Raw genomic sequence first — 15,540 nt, 5'->3', positions numbered from 1 at the left:
AGTGTGTCTAAAATACGCAGACATGCAGTAAAATGTACTTAAATATTATATACTAACAATTTCCCTTAGGGGATCAATAAAGCGCATCAAATTTTATGAACTCATGATATATTAATCATCATCATCATCATCATTATGTAGTGGAGTGCAGGATGCTCTTTTTTCCTCTCTTTTTTCATATTTTTTTTTAAATTCGTCCAGTTTCCTTTTCAGAACCTTTCTTTACAGTGAAATGTGTTTCAGATACATTGGGCCAATTTGCAATATGATTTTTGTATTATCATTTGTTTCTCTGAAAAAAAAAGTTTGTTTGAATACATCAGTAATATAAGCAAACAGGCACATAACAAAGATATATTTTCAATTACATAGAGTTAACATGACTAATAGATAAACTTTTCTCTATGCCATCTGAACTCATATTTGGTTGTGGTTATTACAAAAAAAAGACCAAATCTTCAGAGAACTTTATTCAGATTCAGAGAGCTTTATTAAATCTTAAATCTTAAATCTACAGTATGTATCATCACCCACAACAGACAGCCTCTAATATGTTTATCTTACAATTTGAAAAGGTTAATTACCTCAAATGTTTACAAGAATCTGATTAAAAGTGCTAAAAATTACACATCATATCTCTAGAAATGCTATGCCATGTGACTCATGAATATCAGCCCACACACAAATCACTACTGTACAGAGGGAGTGAGTGTGGAGAGAGAGAGACAGAAAGGGAGAGTGAGAGAGAGAAAGGGAGAGAGAACAGGGTTGCCACAGTGTTGGTTTTATTTCTCTGTCCCTCTCTTCTTAATGCACTTCATTGCTTTATTCCAGAGCAGGACGGCGCTACCCGAGAGGACAACACTGAGCTGAACAGAGCTGGAACAAACGACAAAGGGGACACTGTTCAAATCAAATGACTGAAAATACATCATTTGTTCCACTTTTCTTGGGGCTCATTCTCACTGCGACAGGTAAGTCTGCCTGGTCTCACTTTATTTGCTGAAATCAAATAGATTATAACGCCTATGAAATCGATATTATATCTATAGCCCCGATGTATAGTTTTGTCGTGTCACGTATTTACCGCAGAGGGCACGTATGTATAATAAACCGGTCTCTTTTAATATACATGGAATTATAACATGGCTGTAAGTAGCGTCTTTATCAAAAAAAATAATAAATAATAAATATTGTGATGGGTAAAGCTGTTATATAGCATAGGTGCAGAACTCTGTTTTAACCAGAAGGGAGCGGTATCACCTGACAAAGAAAGAGACTTACTTACTTAACAGTGTAGTGGCCCGATGCACTGGATGCTTGCAGTACGATTAGAAAAAAGTGGTGAAAGTGGTAAAAGTGGGCTCTTGAAAGGATGTAGAGGAATCGGTGACACCACACTGTAAGCATTTCTTACCGTAGATGCAAACATCCCATTCTTAAAGAAGTGGTGAATTTGATCCTCTTGCTAGGGAAATTCCACATACACATTTGTCATAACCCCCCGTCCCCTTTTTTCCAGGTAATTATCTCAGTAATAACAGATACACATAACTCAGGAGTCTTATCAGTCAGTAAAATTGTATTGACAAATATACATGAGCTTATATATTTGTATTGACAAATATACATGAGCTTATATATTTGTATTGACAAATATATAAGCTCACATTCACTTTCCTAATTGTTGTTGAAGCTATGGCGTTCATTGTTAATGATTTTGCAGTAGAAAACATTGTTCACTCGTAGCTGACGAGCTCTGGCCTCTATAGTACCCACAACTTGCGCGCACAATAAACAAAAGAAAGCTGTCAGATTATTGATAATATGTGACTGTGGACCACTTGTATTTATATAGATTATTGACTGAAGTACATTGGGAACGTTAGGTCTGGCTGCTGTGTTATCTTTGACATAGGGACAACAGTTTGTTTCCCTTTTTTATAGGGTATTTCCTGTGAATAGAAAATATTGTATGGCATACAATACAACGTTAAACAAATGCTTTCTAATCATTGACACATTAGGAAAACCGGTATTATAGAGAGGAAGGGTTTTTACAAGCTATTGGTTCAGGTGGATCAATTGGTAGTTCAACCTTTTGACTAAGCCAAAACCTCTCACCCTTTTTATTGAATAATTAAAGCTTCCATGAGTCTTTGACATGCGTCAGATGCAGTTGTTGAATCAACGCCCCCCCGCATTTTAATGACCTTGCTGACAATACAGGAAAGTCAAACACCACAGTGAAATGTTTCTCTCCTGGCAAGTTTGCAAACATAACACATGTACCTGCACTCTTATGCTGTAGGTGTATATGCCTCCTGTCCCATTGAGTTGAGCCCCCCCAGTGTTGTGGTGAAATATGGACACTCAGTCTCAGTCAACTGCAGCACATCAGAGGTTCTGTTCGATGGAATCGGCTGGGAGGTTCCACAAGGAGGCACAGGCGTAGAGAAGGTCAACCATTTAACCTGGACTGTGGAGAGCCTAACAGATTGGGACATTTCTCCCCATTGCTTCTTAAACCCACCACCAAACGGGACATTTCAACAGTGCTCCAGGACAGCAAAAGTTGTACTTTATAGTAAGTCTTGCTTATTCAGCACAGAACAGAACAGATTAATACCATGACTGTGTCTAATAACTTCTGCTTTTTCTCCAGCGTTCCCAGAAAAAATTAGCATCAGCTCCAACAGTGACTCCACTGTGATGATAGAAAAGGAAGAGTATAACTTCACATGTCACATCCACCACGTAGCACCTGTTCAAAATCTCACTGTCAGATGGTACAAGGGGGATACGCTAATCCATACAGAAACCTTTGGCAATTCCAATAAGCATCCAGTGGATCAGTTATCTGTCTACAGCTTTACTCCGACTAGAAAAGACAACGGAGTCACATTCAGATGCGAGGCTCACATGGACCTGGGGCCAGAAGGGCCACATCATAGTGTGTCATCAGGAGAGTTTTATATCATAGTTTCCTGTAAGTATGTTGTGTACGTATTTTTCTCTGGTTTTTGATGTTAACATTTTTTAAAAAACTAATCAGCAGATTAATCAGTGATGAAAATAATTGTTAGCTGCAGCCCTAATTTTTACTTGACCATAATAAGCACTACTTTTTCAGCCCGATGAAACCATACATTTCTAAAACGCCAATATTTCAGTCAGTTCTAGTGCTATATTTGTGTCTTAGCTGCTTTTCATCTGTTAAATAAAAGTAATATAGTATAAACGGTTGTTGTTTTTGCTTCTGTTTAGTTGGCCCAGACATACAATGTTCTGTCATTGACTTATCGGAAGGGCAAACTTTGGATGGACATTGTCCTGCGGAAGGAAATCCCATCCCGCAGCTCACGTGGAAAAAAGACGGCCAGCAGGTAGACCCGAGAATCCCTCTGAGCAGGGGGAACGCAGGGTCGTACACCATTGTAGCTGAGGGCAATTCCTTAGCTGTAAAGGAGATCACGGTTCGTGTATCGTGTGAGTGTCACATTCCGTTTTTATGGCAATACTACTTCAGTACTATCAGCCATTACTACTACTATACTACCATTCAACTCCAGGATCATGCACCTCAGTAGCTATTATAAATGTAAAGACTATTTTGGTTTTGCTTTTCATTTTTATTTTTGTCATAACTGGCATATTGCTATGTGTTTTGGGTTTTTGTTCCTGTGTAATAGTGAGACCAGAGTCAGGACTGTTCATTCGAGATGTGTCTCCGTGCATATGCGTGAGACAAACAAACAAAATTTAGCTGTGGTAGTTGGTTGAGGTGCAACTAATGTTAACAAAGTAGACAGAAATACTTAAGTACAAGTACAAGTAAAATACAGTACTTGATCAGCCTTATGTTGTTGTATTCCATCACTGTCATGGCAATGTATAGTTACTCGACTCTAGGTCTAAAATACGAAATATTTTTGTGTTTTTGCTTTCAGATAAACCAGAGCTGTGGTGTCCAAGCTCTTACACCGCACTGGAGTATGCTCCTCACAACCTCACCTGCACCTTTGATGGCTTTCCTCAACCTCAGATAGTGTGGTACAAAGATGGTGAGGAGGTGGAACTTCCAGAGAACTTTACAAGAAGTGACTCAGGACAGTACTTGATCACAGCTTCAAACCGTCTGTCAAGTACGAACCTCACAGTGGAGATTATTGTGCATTGTAAGTTATACTGATGAAAATCTCGAATGCTTACTTTCAGCTTGAGTAATTCAGTATATTGGACTGGTGCATTTGCTTTCACTCTGACTTATATTGTTTACATTGTTGTCTGCAGCCCCGCCATCACAGATAGTTGAACTCGAAGACACGGAAGCTGAGGTCGGTTCTGATGTGTCGCTGAAATGCTCCTCCTCGGGTAACCCACGACCAGAGTATAACTGGACTTATTACCAGGCGGACAATGTGGTGGAGGCATATGAGGACGGAGTTACCCGTCTGCTCATCCACAACGCTACTGCATACAACATTGGCTCCTACACATGTCACGCCTTCAATCACAGAGGAAACGTCTCTAAAACAGCCAGAGTCACTGTAAAGAGTAAGGTCAATATAATATATCTACCATATTACCGTGGGCTGATGGGGGGCTTTGTAAGGGTGCTGTTGTGCCAATTTACACAACTACCTACATTTAAAGACACAGTGGGTATGAGGGCTTGCTGTGTGTGTGCGTGCGTGCGTGCGTGCGTGTACGCGCGCGCATGAGCCGTGTGTTTTGGGGGGGGGGCTGCTTCCCAGTTTCCTCTCCGGTGATTCGGGGCTGGGAGCTGTGCAGGGAGCGTACGCAGCCATAACTTAGCTTAGCCTTTTTCCCAAAAAGTCGAGTCGCCGCCCGCTGGCTCGTCACATGCAGCCGAGGAGGAGCAGGAGTCAGTGTAACGGAACACAGTCGACAGCTGTTGGGGGGAAAAAAAAAAAACCTGTTGAGACTTTAAACCAATGGAGGACTTCAACTCTCTTCGTCTCCTTTCAGTCCTTTTGATATTAGAGTTGCTGCCGCTCTCTGACGGGACAGAGCCGAGTAAGTTGTGTCTCTCTGGAAAACAAGTTACAGTTTTCTTTTGTGCCGAGATTGATAAGAGTCGATTAGACTAATAGACTTAAGTAACAGAAAGCGGGATTGTTTTGGGCTGTTTTTTGTAGCGTGGGTGATTAGGAGCTAACTTAAGGCGACACAGTGGCGTTTAAAAAAACAGCAAAGGGGACGCTGGAAAGTCTGTATTGAATGAGTCATATTCATGTTAGATGCTTCATATGTTTTTAATGGGAGCAAATGATAAGTGTGTCAGCACTAGTGCATAAAAGTAACTCTGTTTTGGTGGCTTTTAGTGTGTTTGTAAGCACTGTGGTCTTTTGTATCTGATGTTTCAGGCCTCCTCTCACATCCTGTTGATATAACTGCTGTAAAACATTAACCTTTAATGGATAAAAATGAGTGGGGTAGAATGTGACTCATTTTATTAAGAAATGGGCATTACAGTAAGTTAAAGCACAAAGAATGGTGGGCTGCAAGTTTCCAAAGGGAGGGGTATATCCTTCCTGAAGTTTCCCTCCATTGCTTCCTGCTTCCACAGCTTTTGTTCTACACAGCAGCACTAGATGTAGGAATGTTGTTTTAAAATAATGGGTGTATCTAGACTCTGACTGGAATAACATTTCTCACTGTCCCTCTACGTTCCACAGATGCCACGCAAAAATGCCCTATCGAAATAACTCCAGACAGGATGGTGGTACATTACCAAGGACCGAGCCAGACTGCAACATGCAACCCAAAACACAGCGGAAATGAGATAGATATACGCTGGCTGGTTCAGCAAGGCATCGGAAGTAACAGCACAACTTGGCGTGTTGACACCCATAACGACTGGGACCCTAGACCTGTTTGCATTGCAACGTTTAAGGGCATAGGAACATGCAATAAATCTTTAAGCTTCACTCTCTATAGTATGTATTGATAACTGCTTTTATACTTTAGCTGGCTTCAACTCGAAATCTTGATTTAATCCCAATTTTTTTCACTCTACTAAAAATCACCACTGCAGAACCACCAGATGCTGTCTTCCTCCGTCCTTTCACTGACTTGAGTTCAGTGGTAGAGGGTGAAGAGGTCCAGCTCCAGTGTGACATTATCAATGTGGCTCCTGCATGGAACGTCACTGTGCAGTGGTATCAAGGGAATGGCACCCTCGAACCATTTACCAGAGGTGAGGTATTTTCGTTTACACATGTTCTACCTTTTCTGTGAGGCTGAGGAAATCTGTCAGTGCTAGTCAAACTTGCAGTTTCGAGCAGATGGCCTGAAATGAAAAAAAACATCCGACATTTATTAAGAGGAAATATTATGAAAGAAAAACGTAATCACTGAAGATACTACGCACACCCAAAGTGCATTCATTGGGATGATGAACTGATTAGTAATTAAAATTAGATTTTGAAGCAGACAAGTCTGTTCTCATCAACATGCAATACAAGCACTGCGTCTTTCTTTAAACGTAACGTGTTGTACAAAAAGTTTGATGCACATTTTGCTTTAACAAGGTGTCTTGTTTAATTTTTCATGAACATGTAAATGTCAAATCAAGACCTCAGTTTACGTGGACGGTTTATTCACTGTCGTCACCACTAACACTGATTGTTAAAACGGAAGGAAATTTTGAAATCACAGATGCAAAACATTACACAGTGTGAATGAGACAGTAGCTTCTTTTTGTCTTTTTATTACTTTAAATTTTTCCTCCAAAATGTTCATTTGTCCACCAGGCTCAGTGCGAGTGACTGGCTGTCTGAGTGAAAACGGCACAGGCTGTGACATCAGTCAGATCAAATCTCCAGTTAATGTGTCGTCTACCATCAGCATCACTGTGAACAGAACACACAGTGGGGCAGAGTTCACATGTGAGGCTCAGATGGACCTGGCACCTGAGAAACCGATGTTGATGTCCCATCCTGTCAAGATCACCGTCCACTGTGAGATCACGTTTACATTTTTTTGCTCAACAGTTGTGATTAAGATGATACTGTAAGATGAAGTGATGATGGACATATAGGAACCCCCCAGAGCTTGTTACTTCCCTTACGGTACAAAAAGGAAAATGTTATGAGTTAGGGCCTCCTAGTACAAGTGTAGTTTCACTACACGTACTGTAATTCCTTCTGGCCCATAGTTTGAATATTCTTTGGTCTCTTCTTGCTCTATTTGCCTCCATGTCTTGACAGATAAGCCCACCATTAACACCACAAAGCTTCCAAAGACAGTCCCAGTGTTCAGAGGTTACCCCGAGGACCTAACTTGTGAGGCTGATGGTTACCCACCTCCAAAGATCCAGTGGGTCTACGACACAGACAAAGTGCCCCATGTGTCTGAAAACACACTCACCGTGTCTGAAGCAGGCTTCTACAACTGTACTGCTGCCAATGAACATGGTTCCGTCTTCTATGTGGTCAAAGTGATTTTAAAGGGTAATAACCAAAGTTCTTTTCTATACTTTTAAGGACAAAATATGTAGGAGATAATTAGCTGCCCTTTCGTGATTTTCATTTGTGAACATGCATGCAAATGGTGCAGTTCATGTTTGTTCAACTCACAGCAGAAAACAAGAAGCAACTAAAGATGAAGGAGTTCACATATTAATTGTTGCGTGTCAGAAATAGAGACACTTGTGTTTAATGCAGATGATTTTGAATTTTTACATATTAATGTGTTGCTTATTTGATTGATTTCATTACAGAGGACTACCTGCCCCTCATAGCTGGATTTGTGGCAGTCACAGTAGTCGCGATCTCCATCATCTTCCTCTTCATTTACTCAATCTACTACAAGAACACCAAGATGCGTCGCTACAGTCTTAAAAACCCCAAACTCAGCACCCACAATGGTAACGTAGCTCACAGCTGGGACACGCAGTTTCCTATGACCAAACTGTCTTAGCGATGCATCAGTAGATATCACAGAATGGATAGCTGACCACTCTGAATGAGCTGCATCTCTCTGCTACTACAGTCTACGGTGTCTGAGATGTACAATTCTATATTTACTACTGGATTCTTCCTGTTTTCACTGGACAGAAAGAACAAGAGGAGCAAGGTCTCAAGGTCTGTTTCTTTGTGAGCACAAACTAATCTGATTATGAATGTTTTGATTTCAGGTTTGATTTCCCATATTCATTTGTATTTAAACTCAGACCCCTATGTATGTCATTATTTTGCAATTACTTTTTGTATGCTTTTTAAGAGTTGATGAGCCTAACACTGCTGGAGTTTTAACAGTCTCACAAACAGGAAGTGCACTGCCGTACTTGTTTTTTTGTTTGATGCTGGGCCCTCTGAACATGTGTGAAAGGTTCCACAGGTGTGAAAATGTGCTCATTGTGTGAATACTGTGTGCATACCATTTCTTGAGCCCACTGTCCCTTCACTATTCTTTCTAAGCCACTCTGCACTCCTTTCTGTTTGTAGCCTTCTCTGTGCCTGGCCCTTTGTCGTGCCATACTGTGCCAGGCTCTGGCCTTATGGGACAAATTGTCTTGTTCCACAGTTGTATCCTTTTGTATGAATGACTGTGGGCATTATAGCCTATCAGAACTGTATATTCAGGATATTTTTATATGTAAATGCAATACTGAATATTTATTTATGAGAAACATTAAGATGGAACAAATTAGCATTGGAAATGGACTGCAGATAGATGTGTAAACATTGCACAGGATGGAATAGTTAGTGGAACTGAAGTCCTACCTGTGATTTTAAGGACATGAGAGTATTGTATTTGTGAATACTGCTGTAAATATTTATGACTGGTGTAAACAGTATAAACAGTATTTTGTTATTAAAAACGTGGCTTTTTAAACAGTTGTGCACTCCAGTGTGTTTATAGAGTATGACACTTGCCAGGTAAATCCACATCAGAGCACAGGCCTATTGGAAAGGATGACAAGCGATCTAAACATCTAATGTCAACATTATTCCACTGACATTTAATGTGCTTATGTTTAACCTGACAGGGAGCAGACTTCATTGTTCTGAGCTGCTCACCATGGAGGGGAGCATAAGCCCAGACCCTGGGAATCCCCAGCTGTCAGGGACATATCTGCGGATATCCTGAAAACTTTGGATCTTTAGGGCAACTTAGCTCCACACAGGTCAAAATGTGCATAAATCTGTAGTGTTTTGACAGGCCAACTCCAATGCAGGGTGTTTGTTTGTTAGTTGGTTAGATAGATAGATGGGGGGATGGATGAATGGATGGACTTCATTGATCCCTGATCCCAGGGTAATTCCTGTGTCACAGCAGCAGGTTGATACACACACTGTACAACACAGACAACACACACACACACACATATACAAAAACAGACTATACAGCAAAATATGCATATACAGTGCTTAACAAATTTATTAGAGCACCTGTCATAAAAATGAGAAAATCTTTCAAAAACTTGTTTAAAACTAAAAATGTTATTTATTTGGCAAAAAACAAACAGAAACAACTAAACCTTTTTCACACATAACTGAAAAAAAGAAAAATCAAGCATGACATTCAACCACTAAAATGATTATAATGAAATTTTTTTGGAAAACTAAATCTGAAAATTCATGGATAATAATAATTATATTTTAGCATTAAAAATATTTTGGTTGAAGAGCTTTTACATACTGGTGTATTAACCATTACAGAAACATAAAAAAATGATTTTGGTAATTACCAGTTCTGTTAATTAAGGGCAGCTGTGGCATAAACCTTACATTGGGTGGTGGTCTAATAAATTTGTTAAGCACTGTAAATACATATGTATATGTACAAAAACGAACTATGCATGAATGAATTGAATTGAATTGAATTGAACTGAGTAAGTAAGGACCAGCAATATAAGTAAACAGAATGAAGGTGTAAGGTTATTTTTTGTAGCTGAATATATTTAAGCTGCCTTTCCGTCCCGTTGGGAAATATTGCAATTACAGACATTACTCACCAACTACTGCGAAAAGAGACTTTTTGAGAGTTGTATGAGTCAGGTATGTATAACATCCATCATCTTCTAGCTGTAAAAATGGTCTACTTGCTTGGCAGCGAAAACGTTCAAAGAATGAAAAAGATGTGATTTTTTAATTGTTTTTATTTCGCAACTGGTCCCCTTTGTTTCCAGTCTTTATACTAAACTAAAGTAACGTGGTGTCGACCTTCTCATCTGACTCTTGGCAGAAAGGTGAACAAGCGTTTCAGCTAACATGCACTATTTCTTTAAGCGACCCACGCTCAGGTCGAGCCCCCGCCTCATTCTCTCCTAAGCGGTCCAGGCGCTGTTCACATGTGACCGACGTTTCTCCAGAGTCGAACAGGAATTTTCGAGGAACACTTAAACGCGTCCCGGGACTTTCTATAACACAATCCAGGTGAAATCAGAGTGCGCGTAGTGTCAGTCGGAGGGACGCGGAACTAATAATACCTTTGTCCTGCTGGGTCTTTGATATATTTCATTGAGTAGTGAAACACTTGTTGTTTGGTGCTGCGACGAAAACATGATGTGGCTTTTCCTATTCAGTGGCTTAATAGCGCATACAGGTAATTTTGTTTTCTGCCGTTTTGTTTTTCGGGTGTGATCGCGTCATGAGTTATTGTGTAGATAGTGATAGTTACAGCGTCGTGTCTTCAGGCTAGCCTACGCCCATTCTTTTTTTTTTTTTAAATGAATGTTACACTAATGAGTGATAATATTCGTTTGCTTCGTTGCTGAGCTGTGTTAACTTTCAAAGCAACCTTTTGAGTATCTGCCTGACTTTGATTTACGTCTAAACTTCAGTAAAGTTATTATCCTAGTAACAGTTATTTGGAGAACAGGGCACACGCCATGGATTTGTAGTCAACAGGGAAATACTTTTGTTTCTGTCCATAAAAAAAATCAAGTATAATAGGTTTAGGATTATTACTGTTGTCACTGCATACAGGTGGAATGGTTTTCTAACCCCTTACATGCACCAGAAATACAGGGGACCTACATATCTTCAGTGCAAATGCAGTTTTATAGTTAAAACATGCACTTACTGCTCCCATGGTCTGTTTTATCATGTCTATCTTGTCGCACCTTGTCAGTGAGAGACGGTGAAATTTGAACCAAAAGAAACTGAAACTATCTCCTCTGTATGTATGAACCATGAACCACAGAGCACGGTGTAAAACACTGGTTTGTAATGCAGCTGCTGCTTGTAATGTAGTGTTTAATCCATACTGTGTCCTTCTAGGAAAGTCTGTGAGTGCCTCTTGTCAACTTCAGATGAACCCCCCTAGCGTTGTGGTGAGATATGGAGACTCCTTCTCTGTCAACTGCAGCTCATTGTCCAACCAGACATTTGGAATGGGCTGGGAGTCTACAGACAGTGGCACAGGACTTAGAAAAGGTGTCTCCAGTATTACCTTAGACATAGACGCTGTAAAAAAGTGGATGATAGAACCACAGTGCTACTCGACTCTCTCTGATGACACTCAGTGCCTAACAAATCTGCCAGTCACCGTTTACAGTAAGTAGCGTTATCTGAAATTCCCAAGCAGGCAATTTGTAGTTTTTAATCATTTTATATCACTGATGTTAGGACTTGTGAAAGTTTTTGTTAAATATTTTAATACTTGTTTTTTTTTTCTTTTTTTAATACAGAAACGCCAGACAGTGTGTCTCTGTCTCAGCTAAGTGAAATGGGCCCCATGGTGGAGGGCAGAATGTATCGCATGCAGTGTGACATTGCTGAGGTTGCACCAGCAAAAAACCTCTCTGTGTACTGGTACAAAGGAAATGAAATATCATTTACTGATGCATTTAGCGAGCCCAGTGCGTCTCCAGTCAATAAGTCATCTTTCTACAATGTGATCCCCAAGAGCGGTGATAACGGAACGCAGATCTGGTGTGAAGCCAAGCTGAACTTTTTGCCACAAGGATCCAGGAAGCAATCAAAGCCATATGAAGTGATTGTATTGTGTGAGTTCTTAAATCCCTCTTCATATAACTATCACTGTTTTTGGAATTTAAAGAGAATATTGGGCGTGTTTTTCCTTCCTCTGAATGTATTTTAATTTCTCTCTATTTTTCTTTTTCTGTCTGTATTTTAATTTTATATACGTCCTCAGACCCACCAATCTTCGACAAGCCTGCAAATGAGACGGTGGTAGTTTCAGCTGGTGAAAAAATCCTTTTAAATTGTGCTGCAAAAGGAAACCCATTGCCGAAATACAGCTGGCATTTACCAAAACCCATACAACAGATGCACAAGAATCGTAACGACAATCAACTCATCTTGACCCAGTCCTTGCAGTTTCCAGGGAACTATACCTGCACAGTGTCTAATACTCACGGCACCAAGGTCAAATATTTCACCGTCACCGAAGCTCCAAGTAAGATATTGTTACAAAGTAATTTCGTTTCTCTCCTTGTTTTACTCCGTTATTGTCTTGCAGTGGAGAAATTATTCTGTAATTCCCTCATACTGTTGTTCTTCATCAGGTAGTCACCCTGGAACCACGGCTGGAATTTTAATGGCTGTTATTTTTGTTTCATTTTTCATTTTGGGATGTGTGGTTTATCACAAACAGAAAAACTCCTCTGTTACAAGTCCAGAGAGTCTGAACAGAGGAGCTGAGAGATTGAATGTAACATAAACTCCCATCTTCCACAGGGAATCGAACCACCTTCATAGCCATGGTTGGAGGATTTGTGTTCCTGGGAGTCCTGGGAGCCATTATTGGTCTATTTTTTCTGACACCTGAAGGAACATTTTCACTCAACAAAGGCAGCTATCTCAGAGGACAAGCTACCTCATCAGGACCTGTATGAGGCTGACTTTTTTGGTTACATTTTGCATGGCTTTGCAGTGAAAATATTTTGCAAACATATGAGTTAAATCTCTCTTAAAGGCCTTGGGGCATGGTCTCGACTGCATGACACTGTAGCTTTAAGAATGCATAATCAGCTTTCCCCAGTATCATTATCAAACAGCATGTTTACTTGTATTCCCGAAACCAGGTAATTTAGAGAAATCAGAGTACAGAGGTCACCAAAGAGTGCTTTTACATGCACTGTAGTAACATGGTAACTGTAAATCTAAGTATACATGCAGCAGACCAGTAATCAGGTTTCTCCCTTACCCCTGAGCTTAATCTGGAAGCATAACTCACTTGTTTTAAATGTTGTAGTGATGTTACTTCTTGTGTTTGTTTTTTCATTTTGTTCATGTGTGTCTGTGTTTGAGCAGACTGACTGAATTCTACAGTCCAATGTTCAGCAGTGGAAACTCACTTATTCAGACTTTTAGAGTCTATTTTGAGTTAGTTTCAGTTTTACTCTGACATTGGATGGAATTATTTTGAATATGCATCATCAGCAAATGTGAATATATTTCCATTTGCTGTTGCAGCAATGCTTTTCCTGCCTGAAATCTTTGTCCTGCACATGTGCACTAAAAACTGTAAAATGCTGATTGCAGCCAGTTTACTTAGGTGCATGTAAACACACTAGCTGAATCAAATTAATGTTGCATGCAGGAGCATGAACACCTAACTCTGCAGCTCTGCTAAGCTTTTTAGCTTCTTTTAGCTCATTGTTTTGGTTTTATTGCCTGCATGTTTATTGTATGATTCTGCCTGAGCTGCTGTCATCACCCTCGTGTCCACCAGCAGCAGGAAGTTGTTTCCAGCAAAGAAAGCTCTGATAAACCCACTTAGTGCTACCTGTTCAACACCAAATGGCGGACAAAGTTAGTGACTAGTTGGCGGTGAAATCTGACCCTGGAAAATATATTGTTGGTGTAGATTATGGATTGTATGGTGGAGACTAAAACAGTTGAACAAAGCATACATATTGGACATGTTAGATACATAATACCCACCTCCCAGACTGAGGACCACAGTAGGTCAGGGAAGTGGGCTTGTCAGCTTGTTTCTCTTTTTTATAGGATCGTACTTAACAGAACCTATACTGCAGCTTCAGGTGCGAGGATGCAAGCTTGGGGATGCTTTGAATACCACTGTAGGGTGCAATGGTGCTAATGAGTTTTCTGTTAGTGTTATTTTAGTCATTTCTGGTGTATGAACTAAGCACAAATCATGCTTGTTTAATCTTATCTGTTTTACCATCTGTGGAATATTGAATTATTTTTGCACTGAAGAAACTGGCCATGCAATCTGTGATGTGCCAGCAGTTTGGTATGACATGATATGATCAACATTTTTCATTTGTAAACCTTGTTATTATGAAAGCTGAATTAATTGAAAAAGGTATTTTTCTAGGGGAATGCAACTTGAAATTGCAACTGTAAATAACGTTAAATAAAGCCAAATGTTCTGTCATTGACATCCTTTGGTAGAATACTGATTGAGGCAAAGTCAAACTAGTGTCTTTCATGACTATGTTTCCCTTGCCACCTTTTGCCAACCCCTTGGACCCCTGCACCCCCACCCCCTCCCTCTCCCACTCTCATTCAATCTGGCTTACATTACAGTGCTGAGACCGCCATACTAATTAGCACTGAACCAAGTGAATGTAAAGGAGAGTCTCTGTTATCCTGTCTACAGTCTACATAGACCTGTTTTTTTCTGAAACCATGTTCTTTATGTTCAGTTGCTGTCATTCCCACTAAAGGTTTTACCAGAAAGCACTGTTTGTGTATGCACTGGCTGTGTTGCTATAACAACCTGGCAGAGTGGATATTGCTCAGTTTGTCATGGAGTTTAAAAAAAAGTTTTATTATAAACACATATTTCTCTGGAGACCTAGAAGAGGGAATAGCACATTCAAAGTGGAACAAGCATATACTGAAATTTGTACATTGAGATTCCCAGCTGTGCTCGCCATAAATACACCCGAAAAGCATCCGATTACTTGCTCACTTGCACTGCACTGGTGGTCAGAGCTGATATTCTGTGCAGCATTCTGGTCACAGTGTCAGAGTCTTGCAAGCTACATGCTGCACAACACCAATAGGCCTGCCTGCTGGGATTTCACAAAGCATGGAGTTCAGAAGCAATAGGAGACAAGCATGCATACAGAACTGAAAACAGGTTTTTGTTCACAGCCCATCCTGATTTGACAATAAGGCAAGAGATCAACGCATTTGTGTGAAAACCTTGCCATGGCCACACCAAAGGCTGGAATGTAGAGAGCATTGAAAAACAAAATCCAACCCTGAACTCATTATAATGAATTATAAGGTGTATCTCAGATTTATGTGGTTTTATTGCCATATTAAAAGAGACTTACATGGGCCAGAAGTTACAGGGGGAAGGAAAGTTTGGGCTCTAGGGGAAGTTAATGACTTCCACTTGTTCATGCTAAATTTAAAGCATCTCAATTATTTAAAATGTACTGAAGACGTATTGGTATACTGCAGAAGTGACAAGGGTCCTATTTGTCTACTGCATTTGGGGCTGTTTAGAATGTAAAATACAAGATACTGAAAATGGAAAATAAGTGTATTACAAAATGATTCCTGGTGACACATGCTCTGATACTTTAACGCTAAAATGCTTATAAGATTACTGATA

At 40.0% G+C, this 15,540-nt stretch overlaps 2 protein-coding genes across 3 annotated transcripts; both read left to right on the top strand.

Annotated features, from left to right (window-relative positions):
- Window positions 1-764: 764 nt before the first annotated feature.
- On the top strand, window positions 765-8,865 carry LOC121198001 (hemicentin-1-like). Its single transcript, XM_041061793.1, has 11 exons — window positions 765-974; window positions 2,312-2,587; window positions 2,666-2,989; window positions 3,268-3,489; window positions 3,951-4,178; window positions 4,294-4,557; window positions 5,703-5,963; window positions 6,062-6,223; window positions 6,780-6,986; window positions 7,236-7,478; window positions 7,748-8,865. The coding sequence occupies exons 1-11, from the start codon at window positions 917-919 to the stop codon at window positions 7,945-7,947; spliced, it is 2,445 nt and encodes an 814-aa protein (XP_040917727.1). The 5' UTR covers window positions 765-916; the 3' UTR covers window positions 7,948-8,865.
- Window positions 8,866-10,343: 1,478 nt separating this feature from the next.
- LOC121198003 (cell adhesion molecule 3-like) lies at window positions 10,344-14,350 on the top strand. 2 transcript variants are annotated; one of them, XM_041061796.1, is made up of 5 exons: window positions 10,344-10,578; window positions 11,256-11,531; window positions 11,666-11,983; window positions 12,133-12,396; window positions 12,506-12,668. In XM_041061796.1, the coding sequence occupies exons 1-5, from the start codon at window positions 10,536-10,538 to the stop codon at window positions 12,658-12,660; spliced, it is 1,056 nt and encodes a 351-aa protein (XP_040917730.1). In that variant the 5' UTR covers window positions 10,344-10,535; the 3' UTR covers window positions 12,661-12,668. The 2 variants fall into 2 exon arrangements, with proteins under 2 accessions (XP_040917730.1, XP_040917729.1); XM_041061795.1 differs by lacking the exon at window positions 12,506-12,668 and adding an exon at window positions 12,678-14,350 and having other exon boundaries at window positions 10,348-10,578.
- The last annotated feature ends 1,190 nt before the right edge of the window (window positions 14,351-15,540 follow it).

Source organism: Toxotes jaculatrix, chromosome 18, assembly GCF_017976425.1.
Source record: "Toxotes jaculatrix isolate fToxJac2 chromosome 18, fToxJac2.pri, whole genome shotgun sequence".
NCBI lineage: Eukaryota > Metazoa > Chordata > Actinopteri > Toxotidae > Toxotes > Toxotes jaculatrix.
Note: the sequence above shows the minus strand (reverse complement) of the source record. Positions and strands in the feature narration are given on the sequence as shown.

What these genes read in the sequence shown, in the direction of transcription:
- LOC121198003 (XM_041061795.1), top strand. Translation starts at nt 10,536, where the DNA reads ATGATGTGGCTTTTCCTATTCAGTGGCTTAATAGCGCATACAG. An exon ending in ATATGAAGTGATTGTATTGT is followed by an intron (nt 11,984 to 12,132) that starts GTGAGTTCTTAA and finishes ATACGTCCTCAG; the next exon opens with ACCCACCAATCTTCGACAAG. An exon ending in CACCGTCACCGAAGCTCCAA is followed by an intron (nt 12,397 to 12,677) that starts GTAAGATATTGT and finishes CATCTTCCACAG; the next exon opens with GGAATCGAACCACCTTCATA.
- LOC121198001 (XM_041061793.1), top strand. Translation starts at nt 917, where the DNA reads ATGACTGAAAATACATCATTTGTTCCACTTTTCTTGGGGCTCATTCTC. An exon ending in GCTCATTCTCACTGCGACAG is followed by an intron (nt 975 to 2,311) that starts GTAAGTCTGCCT and finishes CTTATGCTGTAG; the next exon opens with GTGTATATGCCTCCTGTCCC. An exon ending in CCTCGAACCATTTACCAGAG is followed by an intron (nt 6,224 to 6,779) that starts GTGAGGTATTTT and finishes TTTGTCCACCAG; the next exon opens with GCTCAGTGCGAGTGACTGGC.